Here is a 13,454-nt window from a genome sequence, read left to right on the forward strand (position 1 = left end):
GTCTGAGTGAATGAATGCTTGGGGTTTAACGTCGCACTTAACAGTTTTTCAATCATATGACGACGAAGGAGTCCTTAGAGTGCATGTAATGTTCCTCCTTGTTGCAGGATGGATTTCCGCTCTTTTATCTCGTGTTACTTCACTGATATTGATACGGGTCAACCAGTTGCTGCACTATCCCCTTCATGCTGAACGCCAAGCTGCAACTTTCTCTTTTAAGGTCTTAGGTGTGACTCCACCCAGGATAGACCCTGGATCTACCGCCCCCGAAGCGGACGCTCTAGCAACCAAGCCAGCAGCTTCATACAAGTAGGGTGTAGGGCGCTGTGTGTGTATTGTATTGAATACAGTGTGGACCAGTCCGCTTCACCTGTCCCTGTATAGTGCTGGAAAGGGTGTGGATCAGTCCGTTTCACCTGTCCGTGTATAGTACTGGATAGGCTGTTGATCAGTCAGCATAACCTGTCCGTCTGTATATTACTGAATAGAGTATTGATCAGTGAGCTTCACTAGTCCCTGTATAGTACTGGATAGGGTGTGGATCAGTCCGCTTCAACTGCCCCCGTATAGTACTGGATAGTGTGTAAACCAGTCCGCTTCACCTGTCCCTTTATAGTACTGGATGGGGTGTAGACCAATTCGCTTCATCTTTCTTTTTATAGTACTGCATAGGGTGTGGATGAGACCGCTTCACCTGTCCGTGTATAGTACTGGATAGGGTGTTGATCAGTCCGCTTCACCTGTCCGTGTATACTACTGCATAGACCGTTGATCAGTCAGCTTCACCAGTCTGTGTATACTTCTGAATAGAGTGTTGATCAGTCCGCTTCACCTGTCTGTGTATACTACTGAATAGAGTGTTAATCAGTCTGCTTCACCAGTCTGTGTAGTACAGTATATTTTCAGCATGTATACACCTGTCAAAGCTGACTGTAAACCTAGGTATACAGTTTGACACCGGAGTGCTTTACAACTTGACAGGTGTCTTAGTTGTTCACTGATTATTTTTCCATAACTCTTGGGAGGTTTGTGTCGTTCGTGGTTTTGGAAATTGTTCTTTGAGAATTGGTATAAGAAAGCCTACAACGTATAAATTCGGTATGTTTGAATATAGCACTTTAATACCGTTTTCATTGGCAACCAAGTTGACCCATTGGCTGATGAGAGTTGCAACATGTATGTGGCCTTAGAAATTTGTTTTATTAAAATATTTGACAGGCTTCCAAATACATGACATATATAAATTTTAAAGAAAGTTACATTGTTCGGCTTTTATGCCTCCAGTTATCATTAAGTTCAGAGCTTCCGGGGCTAAGGCGGCCTCTTAACCCTCGCTTGTTATAGGTTGGAATAATATAAATCAACTGATTTAGAATCCCAAAATTACATGACGTCTCGCTGAAAACGACAAATATTCGGTTTTTACGAGCTATTAATAAAATTTTAATACCGATAACTAAAAGTCGTTCAAAACGCGCCTGGGATAGTAGTTCCCCTTTATCATTATCCCACATCTTTGTAATTCAGCCGAAAGGAGGGCTGATCTGGGCTTCCCACAATGTTTTCCGTAACCAAAAATCGCCTATAATTTGTCTCCGGCTATCTGAAAGGCCAGAGTTTCCGGGGCCTAGGTGTCCCCTAAACCATTGCCTAGTGATCTGGATGGTAGTAGTTCCTTTGATTCCCTGATCCCATCCCTTACTTAAACGTTTCGCTGTCCCTGTTGAAAGCAACAATAAAGTTTGGATAAGAAACAGAGATGGTTTCTTATTCTTTGAGTTTGTTCTATTGGTGTTTTAGTGCCACATTCAGCAAAGTTTGGTCCCACTTACAGGTCAGGGGTTAGGAAACATATTTTGAATATCTCCAAAGCAATAGAGAAGAATAACACTATTGTCGTTACTTGGGATTTACACTTTTTAAATTTTATTTGTAAATGTTAATCCTCACTTTTAAAGGAAAGTATAGACTTAATCACGAAGTCAGTATAACATTGAAGTGGTATTTGTTAAATAAATAAATGTAACGTGTAGTTGTTAACGTCCTATATGTCAGGATGTGAGAGAATCGTGCAAGAACCTATTCATTACGATAAAGGACCTAGTTCCCCGAAGATTTCTGATAAGTTATCACAGAGCGTCTCGTTCTTCCCTTCTTTCCCAGTCTGAAATTCTAGCGTGTTAGTTTCAAACACTTATATAAACCTTCATCTTCAGCGCAAATTTATTAGGATGTTGCATGATATTTCGCGGCACTTGCAATAATCTAGCGTAATGTATCGTTTTTATTTTTGTCTGTTCAATGCCCCTTAACTTCTTATGCTAATAACATATACCTTTTCGACACGCACGTGGAATCAGCCGTTAGCAATTGAAGGGTCAGTTGGCAGTACAGAAATATCAATTTTCGATATACACTAATGTATGCTCGCATACACAATATGTAGTCCCGACGGAGAGGAATTACAATTGAAATCAATGAAGGTCCAACAGCCTGAAATGTACGCTCCTTTGCATTGTAATGCACACAGGAAAAGGTATTTTCCGTATCTCCAGAGAATAAGCTCTCAAAAGTAGCTCAAATCAATCCGGCTTTGAAAACGCGCGTCTGAGTATTTTGGCAAAGTTTATCTTCGAGATCTGAAGGCTTTCTGGTCTTGCCTCATAGTACCACAGACATACTACAGTAATTGATCTCAGCTTGCACATGGCTCTCATGGAAAATATATTGAAGTATTTAACTAAGGAGGTCAAGAAGAATGACCAATATTTCATTTCTCCGTTGTTACCATGGTAATCCCGACAATTAGCCGATCCATAAATAGTCGATTGTAGATGGCCCCTGACTGCATTCTCTCTCTACCAGACTAACTGTAGATGACCCCTGACTGTATTCTGTCACTACCAGACCGATTGTAGATGGCCCCTGACTGCATTCTCTCACTACCAGACCTATCGTAGATGGCCCCTGACTGCATTCTCTCACTACCAGACTAACTGTAGATGACCCCTGACTGTATTCTGTCACTACCAGACCGATTGTAGATGGCCTCTGACTGCATTCTCTCTCTACCAGACTAACTGTAGATGACCCCTGACTGTATTCTGTCACTACCAGGCCGATTGTAGATGGCCCCTGACTGCATTCTCTCTCTACCAGACTAACTGTAGATGACCCCTGACTGTATTCTGTCACTACCAGACCGATTGTAGGTGGCCCCTGACTGCATTCTCTCACTACCAGACCTATCGTAGATGGCCCCTGACTGCATTCTCTCACTACCAGATCAATTGTAGATGGCCCCTGACTGCATTCTCTCACTACCAGACCGATTGTAGATGGGCCCTGACTGCATTCTGTCACTACCAGACTAACTGTAGATGACCACTGACTGTATTCTGTCAATACCAGACCGATTGTAGATGGCCTCTGACTGCATTCTCTCACTACCAGACCTATCGTAGATGGCCCCTGACTGCATTCTGTCTCTACCAGACCGATTGTAGATGGCCCCTGACTGCATTCTCTCACTACCAGACTAACTGTAGATGACCCTTTACTGTATTCTCTCACTACCAGACCGATTGTAGATGGCCCCTGACTGCATTCTCTCTCTACCAGACTAACTGTAGATGACCCCTGACTGTATTCTGTCACTACCAGACCGATTGTAGATGGCCCCTGACTGCATTCTCTCACTACCAGACCGATTGTAGATGACCCCTGACTGCATTCCACCACCAGACTAACTGTAGATGGCCCCATTACTGCATTCTCTCACTACCAGACTAACTGTAGATGACCCCTGATTGTATTCTCTCACTACCAGACCTATCGTAGATGGCCCCTGACTGCATTCTCTCACTACCAGACCGATTGTAGATGGCCCCTGTCTACATTCTCTCATTACCAAACCAATTGTAGATGGCCCCATTACTGCATTCTTTCATTATCATATCGACTGTAGATGGCCCCTAACTGCATTCTCTTATTACCAAACCAAATGTAGATGGCCTGTGACTGTATCCTGTCATTACCAGATCAATTGTAGATGGCCCCTGGCTGTATTCCCTCTCTACCAGACCGACTGTAGATGGCCCTTTACTGCTTTCTCAACCCGTCATTATTAAGCTGAGATTTTCACCGAAAACGTTGGATGTGTAGCTTTATCATTATAGTTTGTATATGTAAGGATGCCTTGATTCTTGATCACGTTCGCGCTTTGTACAAGAATAATTCCAGTATTTGCATCTTTTAAGGAAAGCCCAAGCGTACAAAAACTTTACAGTTAATTACTTACCGCTCATCAAAGCATGTTAGACATACACTGTTGCTATATTTTACAGTTAAGTTTTATATATCAGGTAACAGAAAATGCTCGGTACATACATAGGTGGACGTTATGATAACGTGATCCAGTTTAGTACGGTAGTTATATGTTCAATGTACAATATATACCTACGGATATGTTGCAGGAACAGTTTTGTTTTATCAATGATTGTCTTCACTAGAAGCCGCCATACCACCATCAGTGAGAAGAGCAATACCAACGAAGCTCAAACGAAAGGGGCCTGATATGTCTACGTTCCATCTTGGGGTTCTGGCTCTGAATTAGACCAAACACGCATATTCTGAAGCCAATGTCACCCCGCGGGCAGGGAAAGGGCGCACCATTGCAATCGAAATATATATGATTGTTACCTGAAATGTGTATCAATAGACGGGAGATTGATACATGTTGAAAACTTCAGTAATCATCTGCGAAAACGGGGGGAAAAGTCGATTATTTTTGCACCGTGCTCATGATTTCATCAGATTAATGCGTTAAGGGATTAGCTCCATGCATGGGTTCATTCACACCGATGAATTTGGGGCTCTATCAGCTGATGGCCTATATGCCCGACTACACATTGATTCATGGCTTCTCGCGTCAGGAAAGGTCAGCTGTGGGCGGGATTTTACGGAGACCTGCGTGTTGAGGTCAACATCGGCGATTTGCTTCCGGCGTGTCATGTCAGCAGCGATAAACAATATGTAATATACATGTCTTCATAGCCAAATCCAGCGACAGCTTTTATACGGATTCCCAACAGATATCATCCATAATAGCATCATTTTGAATATAAGACGTGCTGAGCTTCATGATTGTGTTTCATAAACTTCCGCACATAAAGTATTCATCTAAATAAAAATGATATAACCTGGCAAATTTTATGTCTATAATAGTTATGCGATGTTTGAGAATTCTATAAATTGCAAAGCAAGAATATTAACCTGAAAAGATTTCCGAGCTATAAATGCCTTGACGCTAATGAGGCAGCTTGTGGTTTTAAGAGATCAAAAATAAAGCAGCCACATAAATCATAGCTAATTATATCTCGACGAGAAGTGTTGAATATATATATATATAGTCTAGAAATCCCACATGCTTACATGATTTACCTTACATCGGACCTTTAACATTTGACCTTTCGGTCAACGTTTTCCACGTCATGGTTACTACTCATATTCAGGCTATTTTTTTTTCATATAATTAAGCAGTATTTTATAAGATGTTTCACTGCTTGCTACAGTTTTGTACATAACATGGATTGAAGCTGATACACTTAGCAGAAACAACCATAAACCTGGTATTTTGTGGCGCTTTGTTTTATTTTCGCGTCGTGTATCCAGAACACTTTGGACTGTGGCACATTTCTATAATGAGGTATTGGCGAAATATATATATTTTTTATAAAGAATTTAAGCTGACCAGTCTACAACATCTGTATAAATTGCGTAACGTGTGTAAGTTTTTTTTTTGGCGAAATCGTGTCTTAGATGACAAAGCGTCCTTAATTGATGACGTCATGTTTTGGAGGAATGAATGATAAGCCAGACGTATGTTGGACGCATCTCCATTATAATAGCTGTATCATGATTTCACGCCATCAGACACTGGGGAACACATCCAGCCAGCGCAGTGAAAGCATGTTTCAACGCAGAGCGCATGAGGCACCTGGTCGCATAACGCCGTTTATTCACGCCAAATATCGTACAATCTCGCCAGTCTCGTCCTGAAATGCTCCTGAATGAGTGTGGTTTCATGACACTTCATGCCATATACATTGAAGATTGGGCGGGAGTCATCCTACTTCTATTCATTCAGATTGTTAAACTTTATCTTTGTTTCATTCTACATTCACTATCCCAGGTGTTAATAAATAGTTTGGATAGATAGTTCCATGAAGTGTTTTTACGTAAGGTTAAGCCACTATCCACGGGGATGACAGAGAACGTACACCACCGCATCAACCTGCATGGCGGGATCATGACATTAAACGATAAATTAAAAAATCTGTGTGGAAGATAGGGCTTACATCTCAACACACCCGACCTTTCCAGCGGCCACAATGTGTTTAGAAGATATCAATAATCAATGACTTCACTCTCAGATACATACTCTAAGCCGACAACAAACAAATCACGCTCTCTAACTAATTCTCTTTATTCTGAGCAACCTGTGTTATCTGTCTGGTGCAACGTCCCATTACTCATCCCTTTAGTCAGTCTTCACGTCAGTTAGTCAGTGAATAAAACCTTTTCTTCAAATTAAGATTGCTACCACGTTAAAACCCAAGCACTCACTCACTCACTCACTCAAATCAAGATTTGTTCAAAATATGCAGCAGCAACAATAATTCTGTTATTGCGATAGGCAGCTCGCTCTGTCTGTCACTGGGTCAACCAGTCGTCGAGATTTTTGACACTCTACCTGTTGATATGGGCTGATTTGTCAAATATTTAACATGATATCTTTTAACATGGGGATGTTCACAGAAGGGACAAACCAACATTGACAATGTGCGCCTATTTATGTTCCGACTTAGTCGACCAGTTAAGCGATGAGCGGCAGAAATAGATTTTCTCAACTTTGACGAAAGGGGTTCGTCTATGATATATTATTAAATTCATGAAGCTTATTCACAACGATTCAAATTACTGAATCAGTATGATACCTACATGTTCAATTCGTTCTAAGCATCTTTATACATTATTTTCAAAGAGGAAGTATGCGACCGCTGTGAGTTCAAGTCCAGCTCATGCTGGCTTCCTCTCCGGCCGTACGTGGGAAGGTCTGCCAGCAACCTGCGGATGGTCGTGGGTTTGCCCCGGGCTCTGCCCGGTTTCCATGCACCATAGTGCTGGCCGCCGTCGTATAAGTAAAATATTCTTGAGTACGGCGTAAAACACCAATCAAATAAATAAATCAAAGAGGAGGTTCAGCATGAAGGGGATAGTGCAACGACTGGTGACCCGTATCAGTATAATGGCTTGGGCGGGCGGCTTACTTGCCTTCGGTAAGGCGTTTCAGTGAAGCAGCACTAGATAAAAGAGCGGTGGAAATCCGTCCTGCAACAAGGAGGCACATTACATGCACTCTAAGGATTCCTTCGGTCATCAAAAGACTGAAAATTGTTAAGTACGACGTTAAACCCCAAGCACTCACTCACACTTAAAGAGGAAGGAAAGATCTATAAGAAATAATAAATAAACTAGGTCTCTACAGTGGTTAGCTAGCTAAAGCGCAGCAAAATGGACCCAGGGGCCTCTCATAAATGCGATTGCTGAGAGTTCAAGTACAGCTCATGCTGGCTTCCTCTTCGGCCGTACAGTATAATGGCTTGGGTGGGCGGCTTTACTTGCCTTCGGTAAGGCGTTTTCAGTGAAGCAGCACTATATAAAAGAGCGGTGGAAATCCGTCCTGCAAAAAACCTCTCATAAATGCGATTGCTGAGAGTTCAAGTACAGCTCATGCTGGCTTCCTCTTCGGCCATACGTGAGAAGGTCTGGCAACAACCTGCCAGACGTGGGTTTCCCCCGAGCCCTGTTCACTTTCCTCCTACCGTAAATGATGGCGTGAGTGAAAGATCATCAGTACGACGTAAAACACCTATCAAATAAATAAGTAGGCTAAAAAAATACATAAATAAATAAACATGTAGCATCATATTTATAGAAAGAGGGCCAGAGCTTGGATATATCTGCTATTATCATTATAGTTTATCTAAGTTAATGAGATGCCTAATAAGGTCACTTGCTTTGAATCATTTAAATAAATACATTTTACACGGAAAAAAGTCACTTGGCTTGATTAGTTTTATCGTTTTCAGAAGGCCCTCTCTGGGCTACAGGACTATAACGGCTGCAGCAGCCGCCTGAAGTCAAGAGGTTTATCATGTACTTGGTGCTGTGGTTTCCCATGTACAGTTTCGGTGATCCATAAAACTGGCCTGTCACTGTCACATAAGTGAAATATTAGACACCTATCAAATAAATAAATAAATAAATGAATATATAAATAATTGTTTCCAAGGGTTTAAGCTTTCCTTAATGGATACAGTTACAATGTCTATTTCCCATGCCTTCATACTAACAGAACAAGGCATTAAGTTCAGCAATTCAAACAATTCAAAACCACCAATCTCTACCTTTGTTCGGCCTGCTAACCACCGTGTCCATGTCGTCCTCTATTGGCAATTATTGAACTGCATGCATGCCCTCAGGAGATTAACACAGAGCTAACTCAATCCCAGCATTTCTATTGTCACATTATGGACGTTGTTAAGTTAAGGTGTAATTGACAAGGTTTAAGTCAAAGTCACAGAAAATACATTTCCTTCATTTACCCTTGCTCCGGTAGATTGTTTTGATATGCATTTAGGCCGATGTCAGGCCAGTGGATTAACGATATGTCCTCATGCAAAATGCCCATCAGCACAATCGGGGATTCCCCTGTGAGTAACCCTCGGTGTAAGCGAACTTGTCGGTCAGATCTTACCAGGCTTCGTCTATGTTTGTATATCTTGGACAACATACAGATTAGCAGAACTCGTACATCTTGAATGTAGATGCATCTATCATCATCATCAATCGCAATTATTGGCTGACATACAAACTGTGTTTAATATGTGATCAAATTTCTTTATTTGTTTTTATGTATATGTAATTATCCTTGAATCTTCGGTGGCAGAGTAGTTAGCACGCTAGCGCAGCAGAATGACTCAGGCGCTCTCGCCGGTGCAGGCGCTGTGAGTTCTAGTCCAGCTCATGCAGACGTTCTCTCCTGTCGTAAGTGGAAAGATTTGTAGGCAACCTACGAATTGTCGTGGGTTTCCCCCTGGGCTGTGTCAGGTTTCTTCCCACCATAGTGCTGCCGCCGTCGCCGTGTGAGTGACATATTCTTGAGTACCCAAATAAATAAATCATCTTTGTCAATGATTGATTGCTTACCTATAAAAGCTTGATTGATCAGGTTGCCGACTGGCTGCCACTTAGTTTCTGCCAAGATGATAATGAATTTATTGATCGGTTGGTAAAGGGAATCTAATGTCTTTTTCATAAATCTCAGCTATTTAGCAGTTGCAAAGAATTCCACATGCACTGTTGAATTTTTGCTCGTCTAATGCATGCATTCCAGTCGTCAATATTGGCTACGAAAAGCAGGAATATGTTCAGTGGCGCCATCTGGCGTCTCAAAGGGAAGTCCTCTGTAACTCCAGATGTAGGCCATCGGTGTCAAACTCAAGAGCGGGAGTTGGCCTGGTTGAATAGAGAGGGAAAGGCTCTTAAAAGCTGACGGGGATACGGTTCTGAGTGTATCGGAGAAAATTGATTCGTATGAAGATAATTGGGATGTGAATTTAGATGGTGTAACCTCAGAGATGGTATGAAACTGCAGCTTTGACGGTTTGACCTTATTAACACACGTCCGTTTATAAGAAGCGGGTGTGGAACACTCGTAAGAGGAGAGCCCCAGCTACAAAATTACAAATAACCCTTTCAAGAGAAATGATCCCTATCGACGGTTGAAATTTTCTGCCTCTCCGACGTTTAAGTGGGCACAACTCGTGGACAGCAAAACTGCATCCCCACATCTCCGGCACACAACTCAACCTGTTCTCTCATCTCGTCCTGCAATCTCAGTTTTCGTTTGTGTTTTTACCTGAGAGCTAAACGAATCTCTCTGAAGAGATTACCCAGCCAGTTCCACGGACACGTGTTTAATCAAGAGAGGGTAATAATCCGTATTAGAGCTAATACAGAGTAAGCTAGTTTTGCCTCCGATTATATCAACTCTCATAATGGATACTTCATGAACGTCAAAATATCCTTCCAGCCGAATAAAGATATTTTCGCGGATTTTTTTTAATGAAGAAGTTCTTTTATGGAGCCGTCATCAATGATATCGTGATTTGGTTCTTAAAAGCTTTTTCACGCTACAGCTTTTGCAAGGCGTGAAACGCAAATTCCGAATTGGCTGGGTGGGCCCATTAGGGGCGACAAGCTGTAAGTGACATTGTTAAATCGACGGTGTGGCCTGGTACTGGTTGTCAAACACAGGGTCGACCAAGCCTAGCTCTTACCAAGCTACGCTTCGAGGGACAGCCTTCCTCAATATGACGTAGATAAAAGCAAGGTTATTTTAACCTCGACAGGGACACAGGAAGAAATAAGTGCAAATTAAAAGCTTTTTCGTTTGAATCGGATGCATCGAGATGATGCTCATTTGAAACTAACACTCTAAGTTACGGTCAGTATGATGACCTAAATAAGGGATACCGCAAAGCGCAGTAATACTGATGGAGGCGGTGAAAAGCAAGTCCACCCGAGTTTAGAATGTAATATAGTTATTCAACCGTTTGTTTTTTTTCTCAAAATTCCCACATTCTCTTGTATTATAGGCTTCAATAGAGAAACTTGTATATCGTTTTGTTTGGACACTCTTTTTGTATAGTGCCAGTGTAAAATCAAGCCTGTCTTTTTGAGTTCACCAGCCATCATGTAGGAAGTGCTACATAAAACGAGATAAAATTATAGCCATATGAATATCAGAGCATGTAAACAAGTGCTAATTCATGTGGATTGGTATAATAAAACGATCTCGCATACGTGGTTGACAAAGATCATTCATCCTCAGGTCACGCGATTGAAACATTCCTCTGCACTAACCGAACAACGAAATGTTCTGCACATTACTGCTTGTGAAGCTTTTTGTTTTAATTGCAAGAGTTTAAGCTACTTAAACGGAGGAAGAAATGGAAGACCGCTGTAGAACTCGTATTTAATATAACCTGATTACTTCATATTTAGGTAAAATACTAAAATTTAGGTCAAATTCTTTGTGTCATACAATGTTTGAAAGTACCGGATACAAAACAGAGTATAATCCATGTGTAACCTGTTCTTACGTGTGTTTTTTCTGAAAGAAGGATATAACCTTATAAAGTTTGCTGAAGATTTTCTTAGGGGTTTTATCAGATAGCTTATACAGCGCATTATCGGCTGCTCTGCTATCACACAATGCAAACGACCGGGATCAGACCTGGCCAGCCGCTGAGAGTTTTTCAGAAAGCACACGCGAAGAGAAAGGCTTCCCTGGCGGTTTATTACGGCAAGGGGTTTTTCGGCAAGGTCTTGTTAGATAACAATATCTTTTAAGAGTCATCCGCTCTGTGTGTGGAGTTGGATTCGCGTGACAAGGCGCTGGGGCCGGGGGCGTTGTCAGCGTAATCTCGGTGCAACTGCTCCGGGGAAGCGGGAAATGAACTCCGCTGAATATTGCCATTGTAGGATGGAATGCGAAGAAATTTGTTCGTCCTGTTGCAAAAACCTGGACTATGTCCATGGCGGATGATCAATGACGTAATGAGCTGGGGCTCACTAAACATCTTCTGATGTAATTAGTTTCGTTAGTTTTGTGTAGTCATAGCAACGCTCTCTTGAAAAATGCGATCGTGGTTGTAGGAGGTTTTGGGAGCCCTATGAAATGTTGCTGTCAACTATGAGAACTAAATAGCGATACAAGAGGAGCTGGATCGGTAGGAGATATAGGCCTTATTTTATTGACCCCTCCAGCCTGTGCCATGGCGATTTATTTCAGGTGGATTATTTCACTCGTGGAAAAATTCGTCGATATTTCCTTGGACAGAACGTTGACTAGGCCTGACACTGGCCACGAAAATTAACTCCTCCCCTTCCCCTATAGCTCGATCTCAGTAACTGAACTTAATTTGGGTATGAACATGCCCCGAAGGACTGAAAGATGAGAGGCCGTCATATAGTTTAACATTTCCCCTCACCGTTTAAGTGTGCGCTATTTTCTGCAGAAAAAACACTGAGTCACCACACCTGAAACGGGTCACATTCCTCTCCAGGTTCTGCCTCAGCTAAGCGCTGATCTTGCACCATTGAAGTGCCTCGCTATCAAAGGCTGGCCAACATCCCCAATCACACTATCACAAACCACAGCTGCATTGTACAAAGCGGATGACAAAAAGAAACCAAAGTTGTTTTGTTGTATTTCAGCACTTACGAAACACTGTTCATTCCAAACAAACAATGGAGCTTGTTTGTACAAACTGAAACGTGATTGTTTTATAATTCGTGATTGAAGATGCCAGCGGAAACTGTATGATATGAGTTTTTACAGTACCTCGCATTCGGAGAACACTTTATTCTTCTGCGTCTAAATTCAAGGACTGAATAAAAAGTATTCTATCGCGGATGCACCTTCAAATTGAAGCTGCACAGATCGTCGCCGCTGCATCTTTGAAAAAATTCATTTATAGGTTTGAAGTGAATTTCCGTGAAAACGTCCGCAAGTAGCTTACGGAGTTGCCAAGGCTTTTCTGTGGTCAAATTATCGCTTTTAAAACCCATTCAATTCAGTGTGACAGCCATGTGTATACAACACCCAAACGTTTTAGTTCTTTCGGCATTGTTAGAACTGAACAAATCTATTTCTTGGATGTAACTTTGGATATGTTATTTCTCGTTTTATACCTGTTTGCTGTCGTCGCTGCTTTAGCTTTACTCTCGATGTTTAGTCTTTTGTTTATGTACTCAATGTGGAGGAAACTCACGACCATCTGCAGGTTGCTGGCTTAGCCTTTTGTATTGTATACCTGCATCAATCAGGATTCTGCTCGTGGACAAGGAGTCATCGAGGCTTGGCGACTTAGCATTGTTTTCAAGAAAATGTTTATTAAATGTGATGACAACATCGCACTTAGAGTAATTCTAGACCAGTGACGTCTAGTACATTAGAATTACCATCACTGTATTTTTTTTTGGACTGAATTCTGTTAAGCCACTACTTTTTAAGCATTTATATGAACAATTAAAATAAAACCCTAACTCAGGTAAATTGACGACATCCCTGATTTCATTAGTGTTGTCGCTGCTTTATTTTTAATCTCCCAGCTGTAGTCCTGGCGGTTCATCTTATTTGGGCCAGTTTGTAATGTAATCATTTCATTCTATGTCACAAGTCAATAATTCGAAAACTATTGTGTCAAGGGTACCCCGTCAAAAACCCTTCACTCTAAGTTTCTATACTTGGGCAGTTTGTATAATACTCTTATTGACGGGTATGGACCCACTTTCCAGGAAATGATGCGATCTGTTTCAAA

The 13,454-nt window shown here is 41.6% G+C and overlaps 1 protein-coding gene across 1 annotated transcript; it reads right to left on the reverse strand.

The window, feature by feature from the left end:
* Nucleotides 1–2,805: 2,805 nt before the first annotated feature.
* LOC135463027 (putative proline-rich protein 21) lies at nucleotides 2,806–3,765 on the reverse strand. Its single transcript, XM_064740382.1, has one exon. It carries the CDS (start codon nucleotides 3,763–3,765, stop codon nucleotides 2,806–2,808), a length of 960 nt encoding a protein of 319 aa, XP_064596452.1.
* Nucleotides 3,766–13,454: the final 9,689 nt, after the last annotated feature.

The sequence above is a fragment of the Liolophura sinensis genome, chromosome 1 (assembly GCF_032854445.1).
Source record: "Liolophura sinensis isolate JHLJ2023 chromosome 1, CUHK_Ljap_v2, whole genome shotgun sequence".
Lineage (NCBI taxonomy): Eukaryota > Metazoa > Mollusca > Polyplacophora > Chitonida > Chitonidae > Liolophura > Liolophura sinensis.

Excerpts from the sequence above, each read along its gene's own strand:
- LOC135463027 (XM_064740382.1), bottom strand. The coding sequence starts at position 3,765 with ATGGGGCCATCTACAGTTAGTCTGGTGGTGGAATGCAGTCAGGGGTCA.